This window comes from Aulonocara stuartgranti (assembly GCF_965226115.1).
Source record: "Aulonocara stuartgranti genome assembly, chromosome: 13".
Lineage (NCBI taxonomy): Eukaryota > Metazoa > Chordata > Actinopteri > Cichliformes > Cichlidae > Aulonocara > Aulonocara stuartgranti.
The window spans coordinates 21,776,339-21,803,720 of record NC_138949.1 but is presented as its reverse complement, the minus strand read 5'-3'; the positions used below and the strand labels follow the sequence as shown (position 1 = coordinate 21,803,720).

Sequence of the window (27,382 nt, the reverse complement as noted above, 5' to 3'; positions counted from 1 at the left end):
GTTAAAAATGAGAAAAATAGAAGCAATGTTGTCCAAAATAATAGGAATCTAACGGTGTTTGAATGGTTTTTCTAAGTTGAACGGTTTTGAAGGAGTAGGCTTTCAAAAAACGTACGGAAAAATAAAATATAATAATAATAAAGATTAGAATAACAATACTGTGAATGCTTTTCAAGCATTCACACTAATAATAATAAAGATTAGAATAACAATACTGTGAATGCTTTTCAAGCATTCACACTAATAATAATAAAGATTCGAATAACAATACTGTGAATGCTTTTCAAGCATTCACACTAATTACTGTCAGAAAACAGACAAAATGCAAACAAATTAATTGTGCTGGACAAAAGCACAAATAACACTGGAACACTCACACTAAAAGTTTCTTGTGGAGAGACTGGACCTTTGGTGACATTTTAAGGATGTCAAGCTCAAGAAACAGCTTCTGAAATACCTCAAACGTATATTTCAGTTTCAGTGGGTAACTTAAGTTGACAGCATAGATGACACCCATGAGCAGGAGGCAAGCGTTTGTCACACTTCCGCAGTCCTCCAGAATTTCTGTCCCCTCAATGATGACCGACACGTTCACAGGATCTTGGTTTTCCTGTGCCACATTGGGATGGATTACGATGATCTTCATCATGTGATTACTGCAGTCCTCTTTCAATGCTTCTTGGCTGACGTCCTCCTGTGAAAACAAACAAACCACAATTAGAAATAACTAGAATAGATTCCAAGTAAAAGAAAAGGTTAAGAGAAAAAAAATGTAAAAATAAAAAAGAGGTATACCCAATTTTCATACGTAAAGTTACAGAACGTGCTTCACAGAGGCTGACCCTGAGACAAAGAAAATCACTTTTGGGGGCCATCCAGCCTGGAGCTGTCCATGGGACGGCACGCGTGTTGGTAGACCAGAACCATTAAATCATTAAAATAGGTTATAAAGGTATAATCAAATTAAATACTCTTTTGCTCATAAAATAAAGTTAATAAGTGATCGTTAAATAGTCAGAAAAAAACCAGACAAAAGGCAAGTTAAAGTTTAAGGCAGATAAGATAAAGATTAAATATGATTTAAAAAATAAAGGGTAAGAGCATAAAGATTTAAGAAATTAGTTAAAAGCCTGATTGAAAATATTAATCTTGAGTCTTTTTTAAAAAAACATCACGAGTGTAGAGAATCTTTGACCTTCAATATATCATCACAAGTGAAGACCAGATTATAAGGTTAGACAATTTTAATACAGTCATTATGATCATCAGATACCTGATGGTCTTTGATCAGCTCCTCTCCACTCTCTCCAAGATACTCAACTAAGCAACGAATGATAATGTCCCTTCTGCCATCGACATGATGCTATTAAACCCAAAAAGAAAATTTATTGCAGAAAATACACAACATAACATATGTAACATACATACATAACAGCACATACAGATGTAAACAGAAAGTTACCCATGGAGAATGTAAGCCTGCAGCTACATTCTAACGTTGTGAAGTGTACAACTTAACATGAATTTCTCAACGATGTGACAAGAGTCCAGTGCATGTCATAATCTGTGGGTCCAGAAACTGTCTCTGCCCAGTGAGGAAAGTTTTCTGCCTCATCACTGGACATGCAAATGAATTTTTTGCAACATATCAGTACCTCCTATCACAATATTAACCAGTCAAGGACAGGAATTCCCACACACAAGAGTAATATTTTGGGAAATAATTGTATTGGAGTCTATGGGCAGCAGGAAGGGATCTCGCTGCACTCAGAGGGTCACTTTGAAAATTCTGTAAATTTCTCTGCTTTTGAGCGCATATTAAGGGAGAGATGACAGGTTTGTATACACTTGTAGAGACAATCATGTGCATAAATTGTTAATTGTGGCCACAGTGTCAGGATCAGGAGAACAGTTTCAGCCAACACAGACACTGATCAGAATAAAGGACAAGTTCAGTATTTTACACTTAAAGCCCTGTTTTCAGTTTATGATGAAATCGAACGATTTTGATTGAAATTTGGACACATGCTGCTGGCCCGAGCTTTTTTGGTTTCTGTGGTAGCACATCCCCACCTCCACAATGGCTTCATAGGTGCACTGGAACAATCCTTCCTAAAATGCATAAAACTGTCGTTTACAAAGACGTGAAACTCACCGAGTGGTCAGAAGTGTTCACTGATATGTTCACACAAAAATCGCTGCAAAAGATACTTTCCAACTGGTTTTTATTGTAGTTTTTGTCCAACTCCATTGACTTGTATTAGATGTGCTGTGATGTACGGTATTAGTCCGCCGCTATTCCATTCTATTATTCAAGCTCTCGGCGGAAGAATGTACAGGTGTAAGGCGTTTGAAAAAATAGGTCCAGTTTTACAACAAATGGTAAAACACCTGTTGGAAAGCATTTTTGCAACGATTTGTGTGTGAACATATCAGTGAACACCCCTGACCACTCGGTGAGTTTCACGTCTTTGTATGAAGCCATTGTGGAGGTGGGGGTGTGCTACCACAGAAACCAAAAAAGCTCCGGCCAGCAGCATGTGTCCAAATTTCAATCAAAATCGTTCGATTTCATCATAAACAATCTGAAAACAAAGCTTTAAGTTTAAAATAACAAACTTGTCAACTTGTCCTTTAAATAAGAGTGATACATTCTCAGTGTGTATGACCTCATCTTTTCCATTAGATTATGTAATTAAAATAATTTAAAATTTTACCTTATTGAGTGAGTCCAACATTGGTTTTATTTTGGTCCCTGCAGTCCCGCCCTTCCTTCGAAATATCTCCAGGAGTTTGGTGGTGTACCTGTCCAATCTGGACAAAAACGTTCGCTCCAGATGAATTGTGGTTATTCGCTTAAACTCCTCTTTGATCTGAAATGAGAGATAAAACACAAAATCATGTCAAAGATGACTCATGAGATCTCACATACACTTAGTTGCTGCATGAACAAGAACTGGATTTACCTGATTTTCACAGAACAGAGAAGGCCACCTTTCTAAGAGGTCTTGGATTGCGGGGCAATCCTTGACAACCTCTTTTCTTCTCATAGCGAAAGACTTCTCCATTTTCTCATTAATTGCCCTCTCATTGTTCTTCTTCTTCATTTCCTTCAGCAAATCTAGTCTATCCATCTCTAAGGTTTCCTCAGTCTCACCGAATGGCAGTGGTGGCAGATAGTTGACTTCAGCTTTTTTGGCCCTTTTAAAGCCTTTAAGTGAACCCTCTTCACTGGAGCATCGTCTCTTCAGTGTGTTCACCTCGAGCTCTGGAATGGCTAATTGGCGACCTCTTAACTTTGCCCTGTAGTTGCCCATTTTATACTTTATCCTCTGTTGCCAACCATATAGGCCATTAAAAGAACCTGGCTCTTTGAGGCATGGGTATTTTGCTACCAAGGCTTCAGCAACAGCTAAAATCTGGACACCAGTTGGATATGCTGTGAAGCCAAATATAGTCTCTGCAAGCTTCTCAAGAATGCTACTAGTTACGCTTGGGTTGTTCAAAAGTGTGCCATCATTTTCATAAGCTTGCTTTCCTGCTTCCAGTGCAAGGTCTATATCATAAGAGAAGTCTGGTATTTCAAACTTAAATGGCCATGGCTTAGACCTGTAGGATGGTCCACTCTCATCTGGGGAGGACAACAGGATTGTGTCGCATGCAGATGAGGAGGAGCTTGCTTCTGTAGATAGTGGAACTGGAGATTCGACTTCTGACATGTCCACAGTAGTGAGACTTAAGATTACTGGTTCAGTTTTTACTACTTTGAGGTTAGCTTTATCTTGTACTTCCTCAATCGAGGTCAAAGTGAAGAACTGACCATCGAAATCCATGTCCTGGTACATAACAGTGAATGGTCCTGTAATATCAAATGTCTCTCGAAGAACATCATTGAGGTCCTGAAGTGTGCTTGGGATGCCTGCAGGTAAAAGTAGTTTGTGGACATCATCCTCCCCAAAAATTATCCGCAGTTTCGCTGAGGGTGCCATATCAACAGGAAGAAGCTGCAACAACAGAAGAGAAATACAGACATTTATTCACAAGCTTCTCTCCTCACATTTCAAAAAGATAGGCAAATGTGGTGCTTTAAAGTTGTCAGGCGTCTTCCTGCAAGGGTGTATGAAGCCAAAGGATAAAAATCTTTAAGCTCTCTTTGCTCAAGTAACTGCACACTCCCTGTGTTCTCCAGCTCATAACTCCTCAGGTGTTCATTGTACCATGTATTTTGTTGTCTCACGAAAAAAGTCAGTTTGTTACAAATCACCATTATCTGTAACACTTCAGAAAAGTCAGGCAGTCCTGCAGTGGAACCACAACACAACAACATTCCCACTGCATAGTTGGTGCCTAAACTGCACACATTATTGGCAACATGCACAGCTGTAACAGCAGGGAATCTGCATTTCACCAGGTCTTTTAGATCATCCTTAAGCACATCTAAAGAGACCTCTGTTGTTTTTGTGACCGCAAGTGATGGTTTGACAGAATGTGATTGATGATATGCAACCATGAGCTGGTGCTTATTTGCAAGAGACAGCAAAATATTCCTGAAACAACCAGTGTGTCTTACCACCTTCTTGAAAAAGCTGTGTTTGGCCTCGAATCTCATTGTCCAGAGGGCAGCTAGGGGGCCAAATTCCCGAATGAGCTGAGGATAGTGCTCAAGGAAATGGTGCTTGGGAATGAGCTTATGTTGGGGGAAAACATCAAGGAATCTGCTTCGGTGTTCTGAAATGATGCTGTCAAGATAGCAAATGCTTTCTTCAGTATGGGCTCGAGACATGACAAGGTCCACAATGTCTTTCAGTGTCATCAGCATCTGCCATACAGGCTCTTGTTGGGGTACTTTTAAACCTATAATCAGAGGCAAAAGACGTAATAAGCACCAATTTTCATGTGCGTTGCCCCCTACTGATTTTCGAGTCGAAAAGTTAGCAGGAATGAGATGAGGGCGATTTGTTTTATCACTCCACTTGTATGGGAAATTGGAAATGGCATCATTCAGTTCCATGAGAGAAAAATATTTTTTCTTGATCAAGTTATCAAATGCCAAAGCCAGTTCCACTGGAACAATACCCTCCAGCAGATCATGTAAAACATCTGGAGGGTAACCAGATGTAACATGAAAATGCTCAAGTTTTTCTGACAATGCACACTGTTTTTTTACACCATAACAATGAGGGTGATCTGGACTAGACACAGCTGTCTGTACATGCAGTGTATGTTGATCTTTGGTTCTTTGATGAAAAGACCCAGATCTCACTTCATTGGACTGAAACTTGGATCGCTCCCCAACACAAAACCGGCAGATGTATGACCCTGCAAAGCTTTCGACAAATCCTGCCACAGAGTGCGCCCCCAAATTATCTGCCACCACACTGACCACAGTCCCTTTAATGGCTTTCCCTAACGCTGGAACAAAAAGACCATCTTTCTCCAAGCTTTGGATATCTGTTAACAGTGGCTCTAAAACTCGCTGGAATCCAAACTGCTTGGTGTCTTCAGCCTTACACAGAATTGCAAGGTAGATTGATGTCAATGTGGAACGTAATTGCACCGGAATGTTTCCCAACACCCAATAGACAGCTGTGACTTTGTGCTTTTTTCGAGATGTCCCAAGAGGATTACATACCTCAAAGTCATCAATGTACAGGATGAGACTCACTCTGTTCTCCTCTACAGAGAAAAACTTGTTGTTTTGATAGTGAGATCCATCACGAAATGTCTGGTACTTAAAGTCATTTTCAGTTTTTTTTTCACCTTCAAATGTGTTTTCTTGAAAAGACTTACTTAGGACCTGCACCAAGGAGGGCAATATTGGGACATACTGGAAGGTTTTGCCCTTTTTTTTATCAAGTATGTGTTCTTCTGGTTCAACAACTGAAAAATGCTTCTTCATAAATTCTCTTCTCTTGTAATAAGTTGTGAAAGGGCCACCTGTCCCCAAGGCAGTACTTATAGGGTGTGTCTCACAAAGATTTTTCACTAAATCTGAGATAATGGCTGGATCCAGATCACAGTTATGGCTTTTCAAGGTGGACACCACCACATCTCTTAAAAGTGGACCAGATGCAGAGGTGGATATAAACTGAAGCTCATCTACTATTTCATCAATGCATTTGTTTGGGACATTGAACATGCTTTCTAACTTTAAAAATAGATGGCCAAATTTCTCTTTTATATCTTGAGACAACTCCTGTGGTTCCCCATCCCAAAGCTCTAAGCTCTCTTCCACATAGGTCTCATCCTGAGCAAACATGGGTTCATTAGGTTTGCTTTTTAATACTTCAGTTTTAAAATCCTCAAGGGTGTGTGACTGGTGTTTTCTGTGTCTATGTGTAGCAAAGGTGGAATAAATATTTGTACTGAAGTTGCAGTCTTTGAAGACACATGCAACTACTTCAAACTTCCTTAAGTGGTTGTTAAGATGCTCAAAATACTGCTTCTCTGAATTAAAAAAAACAGAGCAGCAAAGTAGACAAGTAAATGAAAGAGGTCCACTTTGTGTGACCATCTTCACATGGTGTCGAGACAAATGGGTCTTAAGGGCATTAAATGTTTTAAACGAGCAAGGGCAATCAGTGTGAAGACAAGGGACTGACTGGCTGCGACCACCATTTCCATGCTTTAGTCTGTAGTGTTTTAACAATCCCAACCTCTTCTCTGACTCAAAGCTACATATCTTACACATCCATCTCATGTTGTGGCACCTTAAACAGACAAATTATGTGACAAGTTAAACCTAATCGTTACTAATTTGATCTTACCTTGTGGAGTTCAAATTAGCAGTCAGAAGGTCCTATGTTCTGTAAAAAAAAAAGAAAAAAAAAAGAAAAAAGGTTATCTATATGCTTTTCAACTAATTTCTACTAACTCAAGGATGCACACTGATATTATTATTGTTTTTTTTACATATGTTAGTTCGGTGGCAAATTTAAAACAGGTCAATATGAAGACTTGAGTGAAATCGAGTGCGTATATCGTTTTTTGTTTTGTTATTTTTCAAAATACACCTCATGGCAGCTGTGCAGCAATTATTTTAAACTGGACCGTGGTCGTTTTATTCACAAAGACGTTAGTTAAGGCAGCAGGCGTGTGTTGTTTAGGTGGCCATCTAAGCTGTAAAGTGCTGTGGGAAATTCTGGACATACCTCCTGCCAGGAAAGTTAGTCAGCAAATCTAGCAGGAAAATACACTATTTGCTAGCGCAGCTTCTTTCAGTGCGGAGAAACTGACTTAAGTAGGTGAGCCAACAGGAACGTACAAAGTTTGTTCCGCTTAAAACTTACATTCATGGTTCTACTTCTTCCCGTTTCCGTCAAGTCTGCCAACCGTCGAAATGTGGACCATGGTATGTCTGAAGAAAGACCGCTCAAATGTGGGGAGGGGCTTTGACGTCATGCTCCGAATGCAGAGAAGGTGGCCATATTCACTGATGTCACTCCATTACATTTTACTTGGAAATATCAACTAATTAAGCCAATGAATTGGTTTAGTGAATATTACTTGGATCGAATGATTCAATTTACATACAAAACTGAGGACACATAATTACAAACAATCCTCAAGTAATGCACTACAAGAAAAACTGCTATTTTAAAGTAATAGCACTGAATTTGTAATTTTTTGTAAAATTTATATAGCTAATTGAAATAATAATTACAGGGCCAAAAAAACATTTTTTTCAGTGCAGTATATCGAATTTTCACAGTTCTATTTGTGCACAATGGTGAAACGTAGGAGCATCATCCTAACACAATGACCACTATCAGTTTTTGTCAGCATCCACATTAAATGAAAAATTTCATTTAACCGATAGCCTGTTTCCCCAAAGCTTATTTTGCTGAGGTTATTCATCAGAAATAGTGCACAGAGCAGCTGTTATCAGGTTGTGCAAACAAATTAAATCTTGTATGTGGTCTTAAAAAAGGGAAAAAAGGTGCTGTTCTGGTGCCTGCTGGGCTTGTTTTTAAGTGTCAGTTCTTTCTTTAGGTACTTTCTTTATGATTTTTGGCCATTTTATTAGGCTGTACCACGTTATCTGCTGACAAATAAGAATGCAAGCAGATTTTTTCATGGATTTTTATCATAATTATGGTATGTCATCCATTCTTGCTTCTCAAAGGATTTTCATTAGGAACGGGGCAGGAGGGTGAGCAGATGTGGTTTTCTCCAATTTTTGCATCAGTTTTAAACTCCATAAAATGCTGCCTCTGAACTTAATCCAGCCAGAGATTATGTCTGCCAGTCACATATCTGGGAAAAAAATGAAACACAATTAGTCATCCTGAATATTCAAATGTATTATAAGTCTTATTCTTTGTAAAACTGCTTAATTTTGTCGATAAACGTCGATAAACACAAATGATCAGGAAGGATTGGGAAAGCGTTTGTCTGGAGACAAAATGTGTCTTGATTTTCTGATTAAACCTGAAGAGGAAGCAGCTGTGAACTTCATTTCACAATACTTTGCCTGATTTTGCAATTATGCCTGAATAAATGCAGTGTTGGACAGAGCAGCATTAGTCCATGTTGGGATTAAGGAATTGTGAGAAGTGCTTGAAGTAATGAAGCGTCAAAGACAAAAATCTCAAGTTTTCATCAGATGAAAATTGCCAATTAAATAATAACAAAAGATAATTTTATGTGAGACTTCACATGATGAAATGATTACTTACTGTAAAAAACGAAGAGTACTGCTTCATAAAGCACCAGGAAGAGAAGAGATAGAAGTCCCTGCCAAATGTTTTTACTTAACAATTCACCTCATGAAATGTAGCTGACATTATTAAGGCTTTTTAACACATCCGATTTACACAGACGAAGAAAGAAAAAAAATCAGCACATCTATAATGAAAAGAGTAGGTACCCATGATTCCATATTAAGGACTTTGATGTCTGATTTGCTTGTTCACAGACTGAACAAAAGGCTTAATGTGCAAGTTTCAGTTAAACATCAGTTGCAAATGAACTTAAATGCCTCTCAGATGTATCCTGGATGGCACACCAAGCCAACATCCCCTTTCATAGTGAACCACTGTTTACTTTGAATTAGAATAGTGGCTTTGCTTTATTTCTAAATCAGCATAATTCAATCAAGAGTTACTAATTCTATATTTCTAGTTCCCGTTTCTCTTACTTACTGCTTTATTTGACGATTCTTTTTCATTGTGCTTCAGTTTCTGTCATTTCTCATGAATTTCATGTGCCACTTGTCTTCTGTCACCTCAGTACTCAGCTGTTGTTCACCTTTCAGCTGCCTGTTTTTGTTTCTTCTTGTGGTCAAGCATTGGAGCTGAATTCAAGTTTGTGTTCCTTATGTTTTGTCTCTAGTTTGATCTTCTCCTTGTGTAACTGTATTTTATTGCGTTTCAATTTGCCTTCCCAATGTAAGATTTTTTCTTTAGTTTTATGGACCTTTCCTATATTGTTTGCTTTACGTTTTGACCTCCTGTGTATGCATTCCAGACTGAACAATTTTATTTTTATTTTTTTCTTTCACTTAGGTCCACTCTTTACATGTCTTAATAATAAGTATGTGTGCTGAATGTGTTGTATTTAGCACGAAGAGCTGCAGAAGAATATCATTCAAGACTAGATTTTGTTGTTGTTAATGATTAGCAGAAAGTGTCACCATTGCTAAATCACAATGAACTATATTGCATGACCACAAAGAATGACTTCTGGAACAGTTGTGTTTGGAAAGGCAAGGACAAAGTGAAGATGTTTGTCCATAATGCACAGCACCATGCAAAAAACACAACAGATCAACATGAATGTTAAGCATGGTGGTGGAGGGGTAATGATTTGGGTTTGTTTTGCAGCCATACCTGGGCACCTTGCAGTCATTGAGTTGACCATAAACTCCTCTGAATACCAAAGAATTCTGGAGTCAAAAGGGAGGCAGTCTATCTGATAGCTGTAGCTTAGATGAAATTGGGTCATGCAACAACACAATCATCCCAAGCACATCAGCAAATCTACATCAGAATGGTTGAAAAAGAAAAGAATCAAGGAGTTGCAATGGTCCAATCAAAGACTGAAGTGGTGTAGTGGGGCCTTCAGACTACTATGCTTAAAGCAATGCCTGCAAGCCAGAACTGAAGCAACACTACAAAGAAGAGAGGGTTAAAATTCCTCAACAATGATGTGAGAGACTGAAGAAGTCATAAAGTGAGTATTTCAAGTTATTGCTGATAAAGGTGAGTCTCTAAGGTACTGAATCATGGGGTGTATGTGATTTTTCACAGGACTAGTTAGAGTCTGGTGAAAACTCTTTTTCTCATGGCTGCAGTACTTCAGGAAGTCTACAGCTACTCGGCTGCTAAAACGATACTTTCCTTGTTCTTGACATCTTTTACGCTTATTATTTGACTCCTTCCCTTAAACGGGGTGAAAACAGTAGGGGTCTGATGTTAGATGAGTAAGCCACAGAGGGCATGTGAGCGTTTAATGGCGGTCCAAGGGTGCGCTATATCCACTGTATAAGTGCTCTTCATATCAGGACTGAAACCAGTTTAGGACAAAATCAATTAATGCTGACCAGACTGTTTTGCTGTTATGGCTGATTGCAGCAGCCTCCACTGCAAATAATATTGTTCCACAGTTAGTGCTCATTTTATTGTCTTCCATGATGAGCTCAGTCTCTGCGCTATGATGTGGTTCAGCTGAAGAATATAACCTGATCAATTTTATTTATTTATGCATGTGCAGTATTTGTACAGTTGGAATGTCACATGCTTTTTCCAAGGCAATGCACTCTTTCAATATGATTTTTTTAAAATCATACTGTTATAATACGTGGAGTTTTCATTATGGTGGCTGTTTATGTATAATATTTACATTTGTGTGTGTGTGCGTGTGTATGTAAGTGTGTGTGTGTGTTAAGAAAAAACCCCATATCAAAGTTGGAAATTTCAAAGACTCTAGCGCATCATACATGCACTTTGACCCATGGCTGTATGAGATGAGTTACTTTAGACACACATTTTGCTTCAGTCCACTTTTCCTTGAAAACATGTTTAAACAAGTTATATCAGCTCTATAGTTGGTAGATGACTACTGGGAATTATGTAGCAACATCTACAGTTATTTGAAGAGGCACTGAAGATAAAGGAAAAAGTAGTAGTTTTGTAATTTTGTAGCACTATACTGCTGAATCACAGCATAACTATGCACTTTATTATTATCGCTAATTGTTAGCTTCTTTTTATAGGTTTGGTACTACTATATATATATATATATATATATATATATATATATATATATATATATATATATATATATATATATATATATATTAGGGGTGCAACGATATTCGTATCGATATTGAACCGTTCGATACAGTGCTTTCGGTTCGGTACGCATATGTATCGAACAATACAACATTTGTAATTTATTTTATCAACTTTCCTTCTGACGATGCTGTCTTTGTTGAGCGCTCAGTGAATCTGCGTTCGACTACTCCGCCTAGGCTGCACTGTCGAGCGCAGATCCACTGAGCGCTCAACACAGACAGCATCGTCAGAAGGAAGAGCGCAGGGCACCTCCCCCACCCTCATTCAGATCTGGCGTTTGGAATTATTTTGGTTTTCATGTGACGTATGACCCTGAAGGTAAGCGAGTCATGGACTAAAGTAAAACAGTATGTTGGATGTGCCATGCAATGCTCAATTACATTGGTGGGAACTAGTGTGTTAGCGCAGTTAGCTCGTTAACGTGTTGGCCGTCTAGCCCCATGCACGGGGCGATCGGCGGTAGCTCGTTAACGGAGATTTGCCGTGTTGTGGCGTTAAGGTCATTTCAACGAGATCAACCTGAAAGCACTAGTGGGAACACAACGAATATGACTGCACATTTACGCCGACATCATCCTAGTGCAAAGACAAAAACAACAAGCATGCTACTAACTTTAGCCGAGTCATTTAGACAGCTGTTAGCACATGATTCTCCTTATGCTGCTGAGAATATAGCCCAGAAGAAGCGGATAGTATAGCTTTTATTTTGGAAAGAGCCATTTCTCTGTAATAAACTCTCTTTTCCAAAGATGCATGATTCCTCAATCAGATACAGGGCTTGCAATATCGCTAGCCTGACGTCCTGGGGCTAGCGATTTTTTCAGTCGGGCTACCAAAATCTATCTCTTCCCTGCCCGTCGGGCTATTGTAGGAAAAATATATGTCAATGCTTTTGCATTCTTTCAGAAATGTAGCTGGGTAATTATGTCATTGGCATCGGTGAGCCACTGTCAATATGTGACATATTGAAATCGCGTTTGAATTTGCGCTTGTTTTTTTGCTTTCACTTTGCAATCGTGCGAACTGTGTATAGAGAGCGACAGCACTGATCTGTGAGTGATGATAATTTGCGCACCAATTCCTCTGACATAGTCTTATTAATCGTTAGCTTACTATGCAAACATGACAAGTGAAATCTCCCGCAGCTTAAACATGTGAGAGGTTGATCGCGCAGAGAATCGCTGAGCTTATGTGAGTGTGTGTGTAAAAGCAGCAGGATTTATATTTGACTACGATGACCTGGATGACTGAGAACCTTCACAGACAGATATATATTTTAGTTCTGCTGAGCCAAATAAGACAGGTCAGGGTGAAGAAGTGACAGCCAAAGAAAAGCTTACCACAAAACGGAGAAGTTATGACAAATCAGACTATAAGGCAAAAAGAAAGTGCAGCTTTATGGTTTCATGGACAAAATAATTTCTGTGGCTGCAATATGACGAGCTAAATAACCAGGGCTGCACATAAGTGGTCCGCAGGTGCGCATTCGCTGTCAAAATAAAAAACGCGCACAAGGGTTAGGGTTAAATTTAAAAACTGTACTTTTGAGTTAAAATATATATTTATAATTTTAATAAATGACAAATTAAAAAGGCATGAACATTTTTTTTGTATCGAAAAAATATCGAACCGTGACACCAAAGTATCGAACCGAACCGTGAATTTTGTGTATCGTTGCACCCCTAATATATATATATATATATATATATATGTATAAATTAATATTAGGGGTGCAACAATACACAAAATTCACGGTTCGGTTCGATACTTTGGTGTCATGGTTCGATATTTTTTCGATACAAAAAAAATGTTCATGCCTTTTTAATTTGTCATTTATTAAATTTTCACGGCACATTCCGCACCACATCTCTGTGCGTTCATCATTTGTTTGAAGCCAGCTCACCTCCTGCAACTACTTTTCCGAGAATACGTGCTTCTTTTGTGGTTCGGACTCCTTCTGACATTTCTTTGGAGGTGGAGGAACATCACAGTAATTGCTTAAAGGAGCTTCTTCGACATCTTTAAGAGTTCTAAACAAATGTCTGTCCTCCTCCTGAAAATCTTACGTATGCAAACACGCGTTGCAACTTCTTATCTTGTGCCCGTTTTTTATTTTGACAGCGAATGGCGAACAGTGTTAATTGTATTTATGCGCCCTGCTACAGACAGATGGAGTAGAGACCATCTGTCCAAATCCTGCCTAACTTCCTCAACAAGTGGGTCGAAATTAAGCTTGAAAAGAGCATGAAATTGACTTGTAATTTTAACCCCTAAATAATAATAATGGATTGGATTTATATAGCGCTTTTCAAGGCACCCAAAGCGCTTTACAATACCACTATTCATTCACTCTCACATTCATACACTGGTGGAGGCAAGCTACAGTTGTAGCCACAGCTGCCCTGGGGCAGACTGACAGAAGCGAGGCTGCCATATCGCGCCATCGGCCCCTCTGGCCAACACCAGTAGGCAAGTAGGGTAAAGTGTCTTGCCCAGGGACACAACGACCAGGACAGAGAGCCCAGGGATCGAACCGGCGACCTTCCGGTTACAGATGCGATTCCCAACCCCCTGAGCCACGGTCAGGGGGTATGTGAAGTTGTCCGATACAACTTGAAAAGGCAGTGCTGTGCACTGATATTTCTGTGCAGCAGCATTCAGGGGGAACAGTTCACTCTTAGCGAGATTCAGCTTATAGCCAGAAACAAGGCTAAACTGTTCAAGTATTGAGAGCACCAAAGGAAATGAGGATGCTGGTTCTGAGATATAAAGAAGCAAATCATCTGTGTATAAGGACCCTTTGTTCTATACCATTTCTAGTAACCCCGGTGATACCTGGGTTTGATCTCAGCGATATGGCCAGGGGCTCAATTGCAATTGCAAAGAGCAACGGTGACATGGGACAGCCCTGCCTAGTCCCCCTAAACAGAGGAAAAAAGTCAGAACATGTGCCATTTGTTTTGACAGCGGCAAGCGGGGAAGTATAAAGAAGTTTCAACCAGAGATGATTATTTTACCAAAGCCGAATTTATCCAAAACATAAAAAAGGTAGTCAGAAGGAAAGTTGATAAAATAAATTAAAAATGTATTTTGTATTGTTCGATACATATGCGTACCGAACCGCAGAGGTGGGACCAAGTCATTGTTTTGCAAGTCTCAAGTAAGTCTCAAGTCTTTATCCTCAAGTCTCAAGTCAAGTCTCAAGTAATGTCAGGCAAGTCAGAGTCGAGTCTCAAGTCACTGGTGTAAAAGTCCGAGTCAAGTCACAAGTCTGAAATTTTGAATGTCAAGTCCTTTCGAGTCTTTAAAAAAAAACGAAAAAAAGCATGTTGCAGTTATATGCTAAATGTAAATATTAGACCATGTAATTTTTAAATCTGTGTTTTTCTCAACACATGACAAAATAGTGAACGTAGAAAATATACACAAATTGTGAAATTGCACCTCTTTAAAATGCAGCTCAATTAAACCTAGCTCCTAGAATAATTTTCACCGACAGTTCTGAGATAAGCTGCATGTTATTCTTGGATGCGGTTGTAGGACCGGCTTTAAAATCGCATGACAAAAATATCATACATATTAAAAAAAACTGCATCACCAACGTAGCCTGGACAACATTTGCTAGTTAGATGAAGTCAACTATCTCATCTTAGCATATTTATATGCATATTTATAATTATACGGTTCTTGGAGTGAGTGCACACACTCATGAAGTTTAGTAACTTCAGGTCACTGCAACAAGCCCAGGTACAGTTTACCGACGGATGGGTACAGGACCTTGAAATGCACCGTGTAGAACGAAAGACCATCGTACGTATCATAAGTTTACCAGTCTCACAAATTGTCGTCATAAATACACATTCGTTAACCGTTTATTAATAGGACCTTTGAGCTCAATGGTAATTAATTAGCAGTGGAAATAATTTCTGGTACGCATTACAGAAATGTAGCAGTGACAATAATATTGTATCCTGTAATCGTACTGGACAAACAAAAAACCTGTTTTATCCTGTGAATAAAAGTATATGTTTTTGTCAATGTACCATAATAACAGAAGCGAAACACAATATTGTGTCAGGACAATTCACTATTTATGCACAATAAATAAAGGAGCATAGCGCGACAATTTCGGTTCAGCGCCAGACTTGCTTGTAACCTATATCACTAATTATGTTATGAAAATGACGTATTAACTACTAAAAAACACTACTGACCTTCGTGTAAATGCTTGGAGCAGACTAACCTGTGAGCTGGAGTGTTCTGAGACATTATATTTGATCTTTGAATGGCTGCAATCCAGGCCATCCATCGCCTGTTTGTCACTTCGGAAACATGGCTCGAACAATTTCTCTTCAACGACGTGATCCGATAACAACCGATCTCTTTACCCGTCGGCTTCCCGTGGCTGTCATGCGACCGGCTATTGCAGTTAATAATACAACAGCTTCTTGACATTTTTGTGTTTCTTTTTATCGCTGTGTAACTGATTTCAATTGAAAGCCTGCGTGCGCTAGTACCGCTTGCCACGAGTTCCCAGAATCCTTTGCGGTTCTACCCGTGAATGACGTCACATTTTCAATCTCTATATAATATGCATGTTAAATTTTATATTTGGGGTAAAATATCAAGTCTTTTCAAGTAAACCGGTTCAAGTCCCAGGTCATTGGTGTAAAAGTCCAAGTCAAGTCACAAGTCTTAGAACATTTTTTCAAGTCAAGTCTAAAGTCATAAAATTAATGACTCGAGTCTGACTGGAGTCCAAGTCATGTGACTCGAGTCCACACCTCTGCCGAACCGAAAGCACTGTATCGAACGGTTCAATATCGATACGAGTATCGTTGCGCCCCTAATATATATGTGTATGTATGTATTTAGATTTTAAAATAGTACAGTGTTTTTGCACTGCTATGAGGTTGACACAAAAAATAAATATACAGCGCAACATATAATTAGAAGCATTTATGAAAGCAGTTGACAGGCTTGCATAGACATGATTAAGATCCAAGACACAATTCTGGTACTGGTCCTAAAGTGGAACCAGTTTGTGACTCCTATTGTCACTCTTATTATTGGGATGGGATCAATGTGAGTTTTTTTATTTCGGTTTTTTTTATCTTTATACAGGCAGAAGAATGCTTTGCTCCTCTTTCTTTATAACATATTATCAGAATGCCGTACCACTAGAGAAGCCATCTGTGTATAAATTGATTATTTCAGCCCCAGAGATAATGAGTGTCGATTGAGAACCCAACGGAGAAGCAGTTGCTTTCCAAAAATCAACAATCTGTTTGGCTCTCTGTCTCCCTCTAGCAAAATATTGACTGTAGCAACTGTGTCTGTGCTGTTGGACCCCTCAAAACCCCTGCTACCATTTGTCACCATCCCCCTGGAAAGCTGTGTGTGTTGTGTGTCTTTGTACATGTAGCTGGTCATTTATGCAAAATTACTTTTCCTGAATAAATTACTTTACCCAACCAGGTCCGTGGCGTATTTGCCAGTACAACTCCTCCAAGATTGTGTGTAATAGATTAGCCTCCGCTCACTGCACTGTAGTAAATGCATTTCCACAGGATTCCCCAACAGGGCAAAGCAATAACAAAAATAATTCTGTATCATGAGCTGATTCATAATTGTTGTGATGCAGTATTGATAAAAGAATTCACGTTAATATAATCACTTCAAGAGAAATGAGAGAACTACCAAATTTATATTCTCAGTTTTATGAAAAGAAAAAGAAAAAACAGAGAAGAGAAAGATTTGTATGCATTACGCTTTAAAGAGTGAGTTTGGAGGCATACAATGATGCAGCTCGGTGAAAAGATGCCATTTGAAGCACGTTTTTTGTTGTTCGTATTGCTTTAAATTAGCGCTGGTGCCTTTGCTGGGTGGAAGGGAAATGAAAAGGTAGACCTTCTTTGTCTTACAATGAGTTATACTATCTGAAAGTGGTTTACAAGATTAATACTTGGACGGCAGCTTTGAGAAAGATTTTGTGAGCAGGTTTTACACACTGCTGCACCACCCCCCACTCTAATACAAAAAGCTGATGTGTGAGAAAACTAGTCTACATGTCATCCATTTGCTCTCGATTGAACAACATTCCTGACAAAAGAAAGAACCCGGCGGGGAGGAGATATGGCAGGTTGCTGCACTGACCTGACAGCTTTGGCAGAGATGACCTAATGAACTTTCAAGGAGAGAAATGTGAAAGAAACCACGAACAACAGAAATACAATTTAAAAATACACTTTTTGTAGGTTATATGGCTTTTACATTACATCGATGTGATTTCTCCCCATCCTTCACACCAGTCACACCAATCACTGAACACAGTTATACGTATGACAGCTTACAGTAGCATTACATTTTGATTCTATTGCCACATCTTCTACAGATATTTCTAATCTGTACCGTGTATGCCATTCAATATTATTCTATTCTTATAACTAGTGCTCTGGTAATTGCTTTAACTTACCAGATTAGACATGGTGCACCTCCTCTCCTCTGCAGTCAGACTGAGCATCTGTTGTTAACACAGATAAGAAGCGTGGCATTGTGAGCGGCTGACAGGATTGGCTGTCATTCCAACTCAAAGCACATGGCATGTACTGTGCGTGTTTGAATTGGCTCAATGGAGGCTTGCTTCCTCACCTGTGACAGTCGCGCCTACTGCATGAGGGAGGGAGACTCAGCGCATACACGCATTCAGAATCATGCCAAACCTGATTGTTGGTGCCCTACCTATGAAAATGAATCTATAAAGCCTTGTATTAGATGATTATGGTGTACTCATTTTTAAAGAAATGCAGTAGTACAATGATGAGCCGCTTTGTCAGTAACAATTTTTATTTCAATAAAGGGTGGGTTTGCATTGTAAAAGAATAATTTATTAGAACTTTGCGAAGTAAATGTGAGTGTTATGTTCTTTAAAAGGTTTATATATTTGGCAAACAATAGCAAAGCATCAGTGATTTCTGGTGTCTTGGATGATAAAATGTCTCCGATTTATACTAAAAAGATTAAGAACCAATAAATGTGAAATACATGACACAATGGAAGGACATTATTGTTGCTTTGTTCATGGTGATATTCTTACATTATGTTCAGCAGTCAGTGCCAGGCTGACAGCTCTTCCAAAAAAATGCCAATACAAAAAGCGAGTGCGTGTGCATGCCGGTGCCAAGACGGCCCCATCCTCTGTATTTGTTGTTCTATTAACAGAAAATGTGCATGAAATGCAATGTTTGATAAAAGCAGAAACGTGCCAAAAAATGCTTGTGCCTAAAATGTGGAACCTCACCTTGTATTAATCACATATTTCCACGGGCCAGGGCCAAGCCACATTTCACTGAAGTCTCACCTGACGTTTTTGCTATACCCTGTTAACGACTGAAATGACAAACGCGACTGTAAGCATAACCTCAGTGGCAGAAGTAATTACACCCAAGGTATAAGGGAGGGAGGAGAGCTCATAATCAGTTTGTCAGCTCTAATAAGATCTCGCTCCCACTGAGAAGAAGTAATCTACTGGAAGCTGATTTGACTGATGAACCTCCAAAGTAACCACCAAGCCAGAGAATTTATCATATTATACAGTGCATTATTTCAGCGTTATTATGGTGATCACAGGGGTTACAGCCTGTAATAATTCAGGCAGTTCATATGGTAATATTACACTATATTATTTTATGCATGCAACCATTTAGTGCTAAAATTAAGTAGATTACAAAGAGTCCTGTAACAGTAACTTTGTCGTCAGGGTTGTTAGGGTTAGGGTCAGTGGGAAAGTGTATAGTTTTATCAGCCACTTTATAGTATACCGTTTCAATTGGTGATGCTACAGTCACACAATAGATGAGACTCAAGCGTGACCAAAATTATCGCAACAAATTAGTTGCCATCTAATTATAAAACCACCAATCTTTGTCTAGTCGCAAAGAGAATGCAATCCTATTTTTACTCTGACTGACTAAGCCATAATGCAAACATTTAATCAGCCAAACACATTGCAAATGCATCAGACTGAACAGTGATTTAAGTGACTCTAAAAATGGCAGGTTTGTTGGTTTCAGACAAGCTGGTCTGAGTGTTTCAGAAACTGCTGATCTACTGGGATTTACCCATCCTAATGTCTTTGGGGTTTACAGAAAATGGTCCAAAAAATGAGCAGCAGTCCTCTGGGTGAAAATGCCTTGTTGATTTCAGAGTTCGGAGGAGAATGGCTGGACTTCTTTGAGCTAACAGGAAGGCAACTCAAATAACTATGCATTACAACAAGTGTGCATAAGAGCTTCTCTGAATGAACCTTGAAGAAGATGGGCTGCAGCAGTGGACCCCAACCCCCCGGGCCGTGAACTGGTATTGGTCTGTGAGGCGTTTGGTACTGGGCCACGAGAGTTGAGGCTCGGGTGTCAAATTTATGGTTTTCAGGGTTTTAATTGGTTTTTAGCGTTATTTTTTCAATTGTTTTTATCATTAACTCGGTTTCCCCAGGTCTTTTCACGTGTGTTATGAATAAATCTTCGGGGTTTTTTTGACCGGTACTGGTTTTCTTTTGTTGTATTTATCCGCGACACCTTAAAGGCTGGTCCGTGAAAATGTTGTAGGACATACACCAGTCGTTCAACCGGGCCTTGTAAGGTTGATGAGGAGAAGGTGCATTAAAGGATAAAGCTGTGGAATTCCCAGTAACAGTATGCTCGTGTATTCTTCCAACTATCCTGCTAAGTGTTTCCTCTCAACCACTGAGTACAACCCAGCGTTACAACAGCTAACCTGAGTATTGTCACTGACCATGCACATCCCTTTATGACCACAGTGTACCTATCTTCTGATGGCTGCTAGCAGCACCATAGGGTACTCAAAGCTCAAATCATCATGATGTGTTTACTGTACTTGAATGGCCTCAATCTAATTGGACACACTTTTGGAGTGTGGTGGAAAAGCAGATCATGCATGTTCAACTCGCAAATCTGCAGCAACTGTGTGATGCTATCGTGTCAGTGAGGACCAGAATCTCTGAGGAATGTTTCCAGCACCTTGTTGAATCTATGCCATAAATGATTAAGGCAGTTCAGAAGGCAACAAGGGTCCAACTCGGTACTGGCAAAGTGTCATCTAATAAAGTCTATAATTAATTCATAAAAAAGGTTAATCTATAGTGTTTTAAGAGTGACCTGCCATGACATTTATGAAGATGTCAAAGACTGACTTTGAGAGTAAGGGCCAGATGATATGATATTTAAAAAAAAAAATCTCCCTGTTTCCTCTTTAATACTCGCAATGTTGGCAAAACACTGTTCTATATTATGGTTATAATGGGGCCCTGTGTATCATAATTACTTAAATTATAATACAGAGACCACTGCAAGGGCTTGCACAAAATTAAGAGCTAGCTGAATGTGCAGTGTAACATGATAAACATGCAGTAAAGGGACCATCTGTGCATATGGTGGGAAATTACATTATAGCTCCATCTCTAAAATGGTGATTGAATAGAAGAGAGCAATACAAAGACAGACAGTGGCAGGTAAACGTCCCCAGTGGACACTGTGTTTTGTAGGATGATTCTAAAGCTTTACTTTTCTACTCATTTAGAAGCATCTGATTTTTTTCATGTCAGTTGATTCAACTCTTGTGCACCCACAATCCAAGCCTTTCACTGAGACACTGATCCAAGTGAATGGGACTTGTTAGAGTGAGAATGTCATGTGGCAAATTGTGACAATTGTTTTGCACAGGGCACCGTTGCCCCTGTCCTGGCAGTGTTACACAGGACAGCCATCTGCATCCCACATGTCAGAGAGCAGCAGCCAACATGGTGACAGATAATTGGTAAGGGAAGAGGGCTGGAGTGAGAGCCAGGGTCTAAACCTTCTGAAATCAATTTGCACAAACTAAACTAACAAAACAGTCACATTTGTGTGCATGTGCACTCTCCTGCAGATGCAGAGTATGAGCACATTACCATTTACATACCCACCGTGTACTCTATAGTGTAAAGAACCCTTCAGATCGATTCAAAGACTGTGAAGGTCTCTGAGTTATTCATGCCTCGAGGGCGTTATCATTCTAATATATCTCACTGCACCATCTGCTTACATTTAACATTACTCATGTGATGTAATGACAAAAGTCAATATGTAAAAAGAAACAAGCCATGGATGTAACGGTGCTGTTACCTTGCACAGTCTGCAATCACATTTGTACTAAAGTGCAGTGCACAATGCCGTTGCATTTAATTAAGCATTTGATCGTGGCTCAAGAGTTAGGAGTTCGCCTTGTAATCGGAAGGTTGCCGGTTCGAGCCCCGGCTCGGACAGTCTCGGTCGTTGTGTCCTTGGGCAAGACACTTCACCTGTTGCCTACTGGTGGTGGTCAGAGGGCCCGGTGGCGCCAGTGTCCGGCAGCCTCGCCTCTGTCAGTGCGCCCCAGGGTGGCTGTGGTTACAATGTAGCTTGCCATCACCAGTGTGCGAATGTGTGTGTGAATGGGTGGATGACTGGATATGTAAAGCGCTTTGGGGTCCTTAGGGACTAGTAAAGCGCTATATAAATACAGGCCATTTACCATTTGCATAGAGTATGTGTTCTGTGCTGGCTCAGAATAACAAACCATAACGATAAATAATAGATTACCCATGTTGTGTTAAAACTGACTCGTGTCTTCTTTCGAGGTACTTTTTAAAGCAAGGAAACGTTCGTTTTAGTTGACATTTTTTGTTGTTGCGTTTGTTGTTGATGGAATATTTTCCACCAGATCCAGACAAACACACAAACACGAGCATGCACTCCAAACTGACACAAACTGAATGACAGACAATCCGTCAAAACTTTCATACGTCTCATTTGTCTGGGAATTAAAGCACGAAGACAGCTGAGGAATCTCAGACAGCAATCTATTCCTTAGACAATATGCTTCCACTACTTGTATGAGCCAAATGATTATTTAGCGCCTGCTGTCAGCACTGAAAGTATGAATAAATTCATGCGAGTGCTTTGGACTGCATGAGGTGCTAGAATTAACTTGCCCACTGTCCATGCATGCATTTGAGATTATTGAATCACAGATGAGAGTCATGTTCTCTATTTCATCTTCCAATTACAAGTGGAAACTCATCTTGTATAATTTTTTATTTGCTGTTATTTTTGATCAATATTTCTTTTCTTTGCCTAGACTACAAATAATTTGTTTTATTTATTCAATTATTTTACGATTTGAACCTGTAATTTCAAGATTCTACTTCCTGCATCTTTTTCCATTTTTTCACCGAGTAGCCATTGGTGTTGTTTTCTTTTTGGCAGCATTGCCAGTCTTATGTTGAAATGACAGTATCTTGGGTCCAGTGGTCCTCTTGAGGGTATGATGTCTTCCAGGTATCAGTGATGACAGGCAGAACAGTGATACATCCCAGACAACAAACTTTCATCATCCAGCAGCTCAGGGCTGCTTTCGCCCTATAAACAATACCTGGAAGTCAATAATTATAACAGTGCAGGCAAGGGTTAAAAGATTCAGAAAAATTAATGTTCACTTTATCCCCTAATCTGCTTTTTAATTTTTTTTTATTCTTTTTTATTTCCTGCATTTCCTCTCTGGCAGGAAATACAGAAAACCACAGTTTAGTAGGAAAGCAAAAGCTGTTAGCAAGTCAGGGGATTATCATTTGTGACGGTGTCTCTAAATTTAGAAAGACGCAATCCCGGTTTCAGATGTAATCTTTTGCTCTGCTGAAACCCACAGACCAGATGACACTGAGTGCATAAGGTGATATGTATATAGTGTGTAGGAAAAACAATCAGGATGAATAGATATTTCTCAAAGTGAGAGATAACCTTGAATGCATTTTCTTTTTAAGGTCATTTAGAGGTATTTCACTCTAATAGCTCTATAAATGGAACCCTTCACTGCGCTGGTTGTGATTTTTCTGTTTATGCTGCAGGAACTATGTACTCTTCTGAAAGTCAGCCAAAAATCTTGTTGTGTGACGTTCCCTTTATCACAACTTGCAGCCATTTGATACAACAAATGCAAAGCACAAAGAGAAAGAATCATACTCTTCACATTGTGGATTATAATCAACACTATACAGTGACTTCTGGATGCATAAATCTTATACTGCTGGTGTATATTCAAGGGCAACCGTTAAGACTGCAGTTATCTGTTATGGCATTCCTGATTGTCTGGTAGATACATTTCTTAGGCTGTACATAATAAGTCAGGATTTGTACCCATTCAGCCTTTAAACGAGAAAACACAAGAACTGCATGATTTTTTTTAGCATTTCAAATTTCTGCATTTACAATAGATTTATGATTTTTGATAATTCCCACCATCATGAGCAAGTTTACAAAACAATATGATAAGTATGCTGACAACGTTATACCATCTTTACCACAACAATTGCATTTTAAGGGGCACCTCAGTGCATCCTTGTGAAAAAGTATTGCACTCATAATACTTGGGATAGTGCATATGTTTCCAAGGGGGGGAAAAGACAAGGAATGCTACTGTCATTGTCATGAAGAGAAAAAAAACCTTCCTTATCTACTTAAAATGTGTCATGAGGTGACCAAATACCTGAATGTTTAGGGCACATACCACATGCCAGTCGGCCGAATCATAGCTTGTTTGCTTAAATCCCTGTCACTGTTCCTGTTTTCTCTTTGTCTCTTTTCACTCCAACTACAACAACAGAGCCCCAAAACACAACAAAATGAGCTTTAGGTACTTATTTTCTAACAACCTGACTTTTATATTTTTTGCTTGTAGCGACGGTTAATGTGGGTAATAATTAAAAACTGGACACTGGAAAAAATGGTTTTGCAGACAGGTGACAACTAATCATGGTAAACGGTAAATGTAAATAGTAAATGGACTGGTTCTTACAGAGTGATTTTCTACTCTACTTGAGTGGTTTATTCAACGTGCCTCATTCACCCATTAACACAAGTACTTTTTCTACACCAAAGTACTTTCTATCTAACATTCTCACACATTTATATTCCAATGAACATATCAAAGGGCAACGTGGGATTCTGAACCTTTTGGGATACATAGGCATGCAGACTGGAGAATGGAGCAGCAAGGAATCGAACAACCTTCTGACTTATAGCACCCCCCCCCTCATGTGACATTAAAAGTCTTACATTCTGGACATGTTACAGTCATGTTGACAATGTAGGATCAAATGATAAGACACTAGTCACACAGGCCAAGTTACTGGTCTATGACCAGTGTGGCGGGCGTGGTCTGCGGTGCTGTACGGACGTACCTGCACGGCATCTGCAATCATGCCTGCCTGTTAAAACACGGGGACTTAGGGGTTGGTGAGTTATTGTGGTGTGGTGTATTTGCGGCTGGCAGCTTGAGAGCTGCAGCCGCGTGTAATAAGATGGCTCAAAACACTGATCCCTGGACCCGCCGTGTCTAATTCACACCACACTGGTGCCGAAACCCAGGAGGTGGCACGACAAGTCCAGGGAAGGGAGGAGCTGGCCCAGATAGTGGCCGAAATGGGGGCCACCCAGTGGGAGCAGGCGGCGGAGGTGCGAATGCCACCTAGGGAGGATGGAGGAGCTGCTCCATTCCTGGGTGACCTTGTCGCCGCCACCCCCACCGGGGTATCCTGACGGTGGGAAAGCAGTGGAGGGAAAGCAGTGGAGGCACAGTGGGGAACCTCGGCAGCCGGAGGTGGTGGATGAGGCGCGTGGGGGTCCGCGCCTACCGGAGGAGGGGGAACAGCTGGGTGAAGGTGACATCCAATATGGTCGCTAACTCTCAAGCAATGTGCACACAATGCCACATACTGTAAGAAACTTCAATACAGCCATTAACCTCTCTGACACCTATCTGAGGCAGATTATTTAGTTACAACTTTCGTAATTATTAATTTAGTGGTAACTTCAAACTCTCAAAATATCTCTAGGTTTTATTTATTTATGTCTTTTGAGTGATCACTTCACACTTCCTTTTTAAAGAAACAGAAGCAGCAGTCCCAACCTTAGTAGCTGCTTCCAGTAGTGCCCTCAGCTTTGAGCTCTTTGACAGCTGTGCTGAAATATGGATGTAGTTCAAGAGAAACATAAAGAGAAGGCATTCATTGTCTATCCCAACATCAGTTCAATACTAATTCAGTCAGAGGCAGAAGGTAATCCTACTATATTGCAGAATAGAAACCACACACACAGTAAACTCATCCTCTAGCTTTGACTAATGACCTACCCTTTCCTGTGGCCATTCAGACGGCTGCAGCATATGGATGAGAAAGGTTCACTGGGGATTGTGTGTGTGTGTATGTGTGCATGCCTGTTTATATGTGTGTCTTGACATTCTTTCACCATATGGTAAGAACTATATCTAGCCATGGCTTTCTGTCTCTTATGTTAGAGGAATGACCAGGAACAGAATGGGTTCTGTTCTTGCCTTATGTGACACTTTCTGGAAATATATTAGAGTGGATTAAGGGGGACACTGAGACTGATATATTGTCTGTCATAATTTGTCATGACTCATTCTTCAACAAAGTTCAGAGTTTTTACAAATTACAAAGATTCTCAATGCATAAAAATACCATTTTAAAGGTCTTATAACAAAATTTTATAAACAATGTTATAATATTTAAAATATTTGATACAACATGACAGGTGTCATGGTCCAGCAGTCCTCACCACTCGACCTGCCTGTTGTGTTCGAGTGCGGTGTTTGTTTCTACTCCCCTCCCGTCTCTCTCTCCCTGTTGTGGGTGTTTTGTGTGGGATGTTCATATCCCCGGACGTTTTGGCGGTGCGTATTGTTTGACCTGGAAGTGTTCACTCGCTGGAGTCAGCCACACCTGCGGCTTGGCTGCCACTCATAGATGGAGCTGATTACAATCATCCGCAGCATCCCTACTTAACCGTGTGGTTAAGCTTCAGTCGATGCTGGATCGCTGAGTTGAATGCGTTGGTACGCCCGTGGATTACGTTGAGAAAACGTTGTTTATTAGAGGATTGCTTAGTCATCACTTGTGTGTTTTTCTTCACTAGGAATCAGGAGCGGAGTTGTTTTCACGGGAGCGGAGCCACTGTTAGGAATTGGAGTTGCTGTTTCACGATTCACACCACGGACATGAGCACTGTGGGATTTGGGAGAAATTGCCACGGCAGCCATAGTGCTGGGACTTGTATTTTACACTGTTTTACACCATAAATAAATTCACTTTCTTTTCTTGGAGGAGTTCTGTGTTTACCTCTGACCTGACAGAAGGATCCACCCAGTGATGGACCCAGAGGACTTGAGCCCCGTTCAGTGTGAGTTATTGCTACTGGCGGATTTGTTAGAACGCCACGAGAAGATGTTGCAGCACATCACTAAGGAACAGAGCGCGCAGCTCCAGGTGGTCACTGACCCTAAAGGTATGTTTCAACCTCACTGCGGTGGAGCAGAAAGTGTTTCATCTTCTCTGCCTTCGCTAAGTGTTGCTGCTGCCTGCCCTCTCCCTCCCTCTCCTCCACCTCAACCTCAGGAACACCCACTACCGGTGTCGGAGAAATTCTCAGGGAAATTGCATAAGATTTTCTAGTGCGCTCTGGTCTTCAGGCAGCAGAATTGAGCTTATGCCACAGATTGTGCAAAGATTTCCTTTATGGTTGAGCTGCTGACGGGACAAGCGCTGAAATCATGAATTTCAAGATCCTGTACTTTCCTATCAGGATTTTCTGTCTTAGTTTCACTGTGTTTTCGACAAAGGTTCCTGCCCTGACATGACCGTGCATCGGATGTTCACCCTTAAGCAAGGGAGGAGAACCGTGGCAGATTTCTCGGTGGATTTCTGGATTTTAACCGAGGAGACCGGCTGGGATGAAAAAGCGCTCTGTGGAGAATTGTTGAACAGCCTGAATGAGCAAATAAAATGTGAGTTGGCCACAAAAGAACTGCCAAAGACTTTAGATGCTCTTATTTATATTTGTGTTTGGTTGGGTGACCTTATGCATGAGTATGGGAAACGAACCAGTGACCCTCGGTGGGCTGACAGAGAATCGAGCTCTTGGACGGGGTTTCAGTTTACAGAATGGCATATGGTGGAACACGAGCAACCTGACGAT

At 40.1% G+C, this 27,382-nt stretch overlaps 1 protein-coding gene and 1 long non-coding RNA gene across 2 annotated transcripts; one reads left to right on the top strand and one right to left on the bottom strand.

Annotated features, from left to right (window-relative positions):
* Positions 1 to 307: 307 nt before the first annotated feature.
* LOC309720755 (uncharacterized protein) lies at positions 308 to 7,663 on the bottom strand. Its single transcript, XM_082557906.1, has 7 exons — positions 7,290 to 7,663; positions 6,768 to 6,806; positions 4,571 to 4,854; positions 2,967 to 4,004; positions 2,718 to 2,873; positions 1,274 to 1,363; positions 308 to 694 (listed from the first exon to the last, which is right to left on the bottom strand). The coding sequence occupies exons 3-7, from the start codon at positions 4,817 to 4,819 to the stop codon at positions 374 to 376; spliced, it is 1,854 nt and encodes a 617-aa protein (XP_082414032.1). The 5' UTR covers positions 4,820 to 4,854; positions 6,768 to 6,806; positions 7,290 to 7,663; the 3' UTR covers positions 308 to 373.
* Positions 7,664 to 11,452: 3,789 nt separating this feature from the next.
* Positions 11,453 to 27,382, top strand: LOC309720433. Its single transcript, XR_014280486.1, has 3 exons — positions 11,453 to 11,615; positions 26,324 to 26,692; positions 27,027 to 27,382. It is a non-coding gene; the product is annotated as an uncharacterized lncRNA (long non-coding RNA).

Bases quoted from the DNA above. Each gene is read 5' to 3' on its own strand.
- LOC309720755 (XM_082557906.1), bottom strand. From the start codon at position 4,819: ATGCTGATGACACTGAAAGACATTGTGGACCTTGTCATGTCTCGAGCC. The intron at 2,874-2,966 runs GTAAATCCAGTT...CTCTCATTTCAG, and splicing joins CTCTGTTCTGTGAAAATCAG to ATCAAAGAGGAGTTTAAGCG. The intron at 1,364-2,717 runs GTAAAATTTTAA...TGGGTTTAATAG, and splicing joins TGTTGGACTCACTCAATAAG to CATCATGTCGATGGCAGAAG.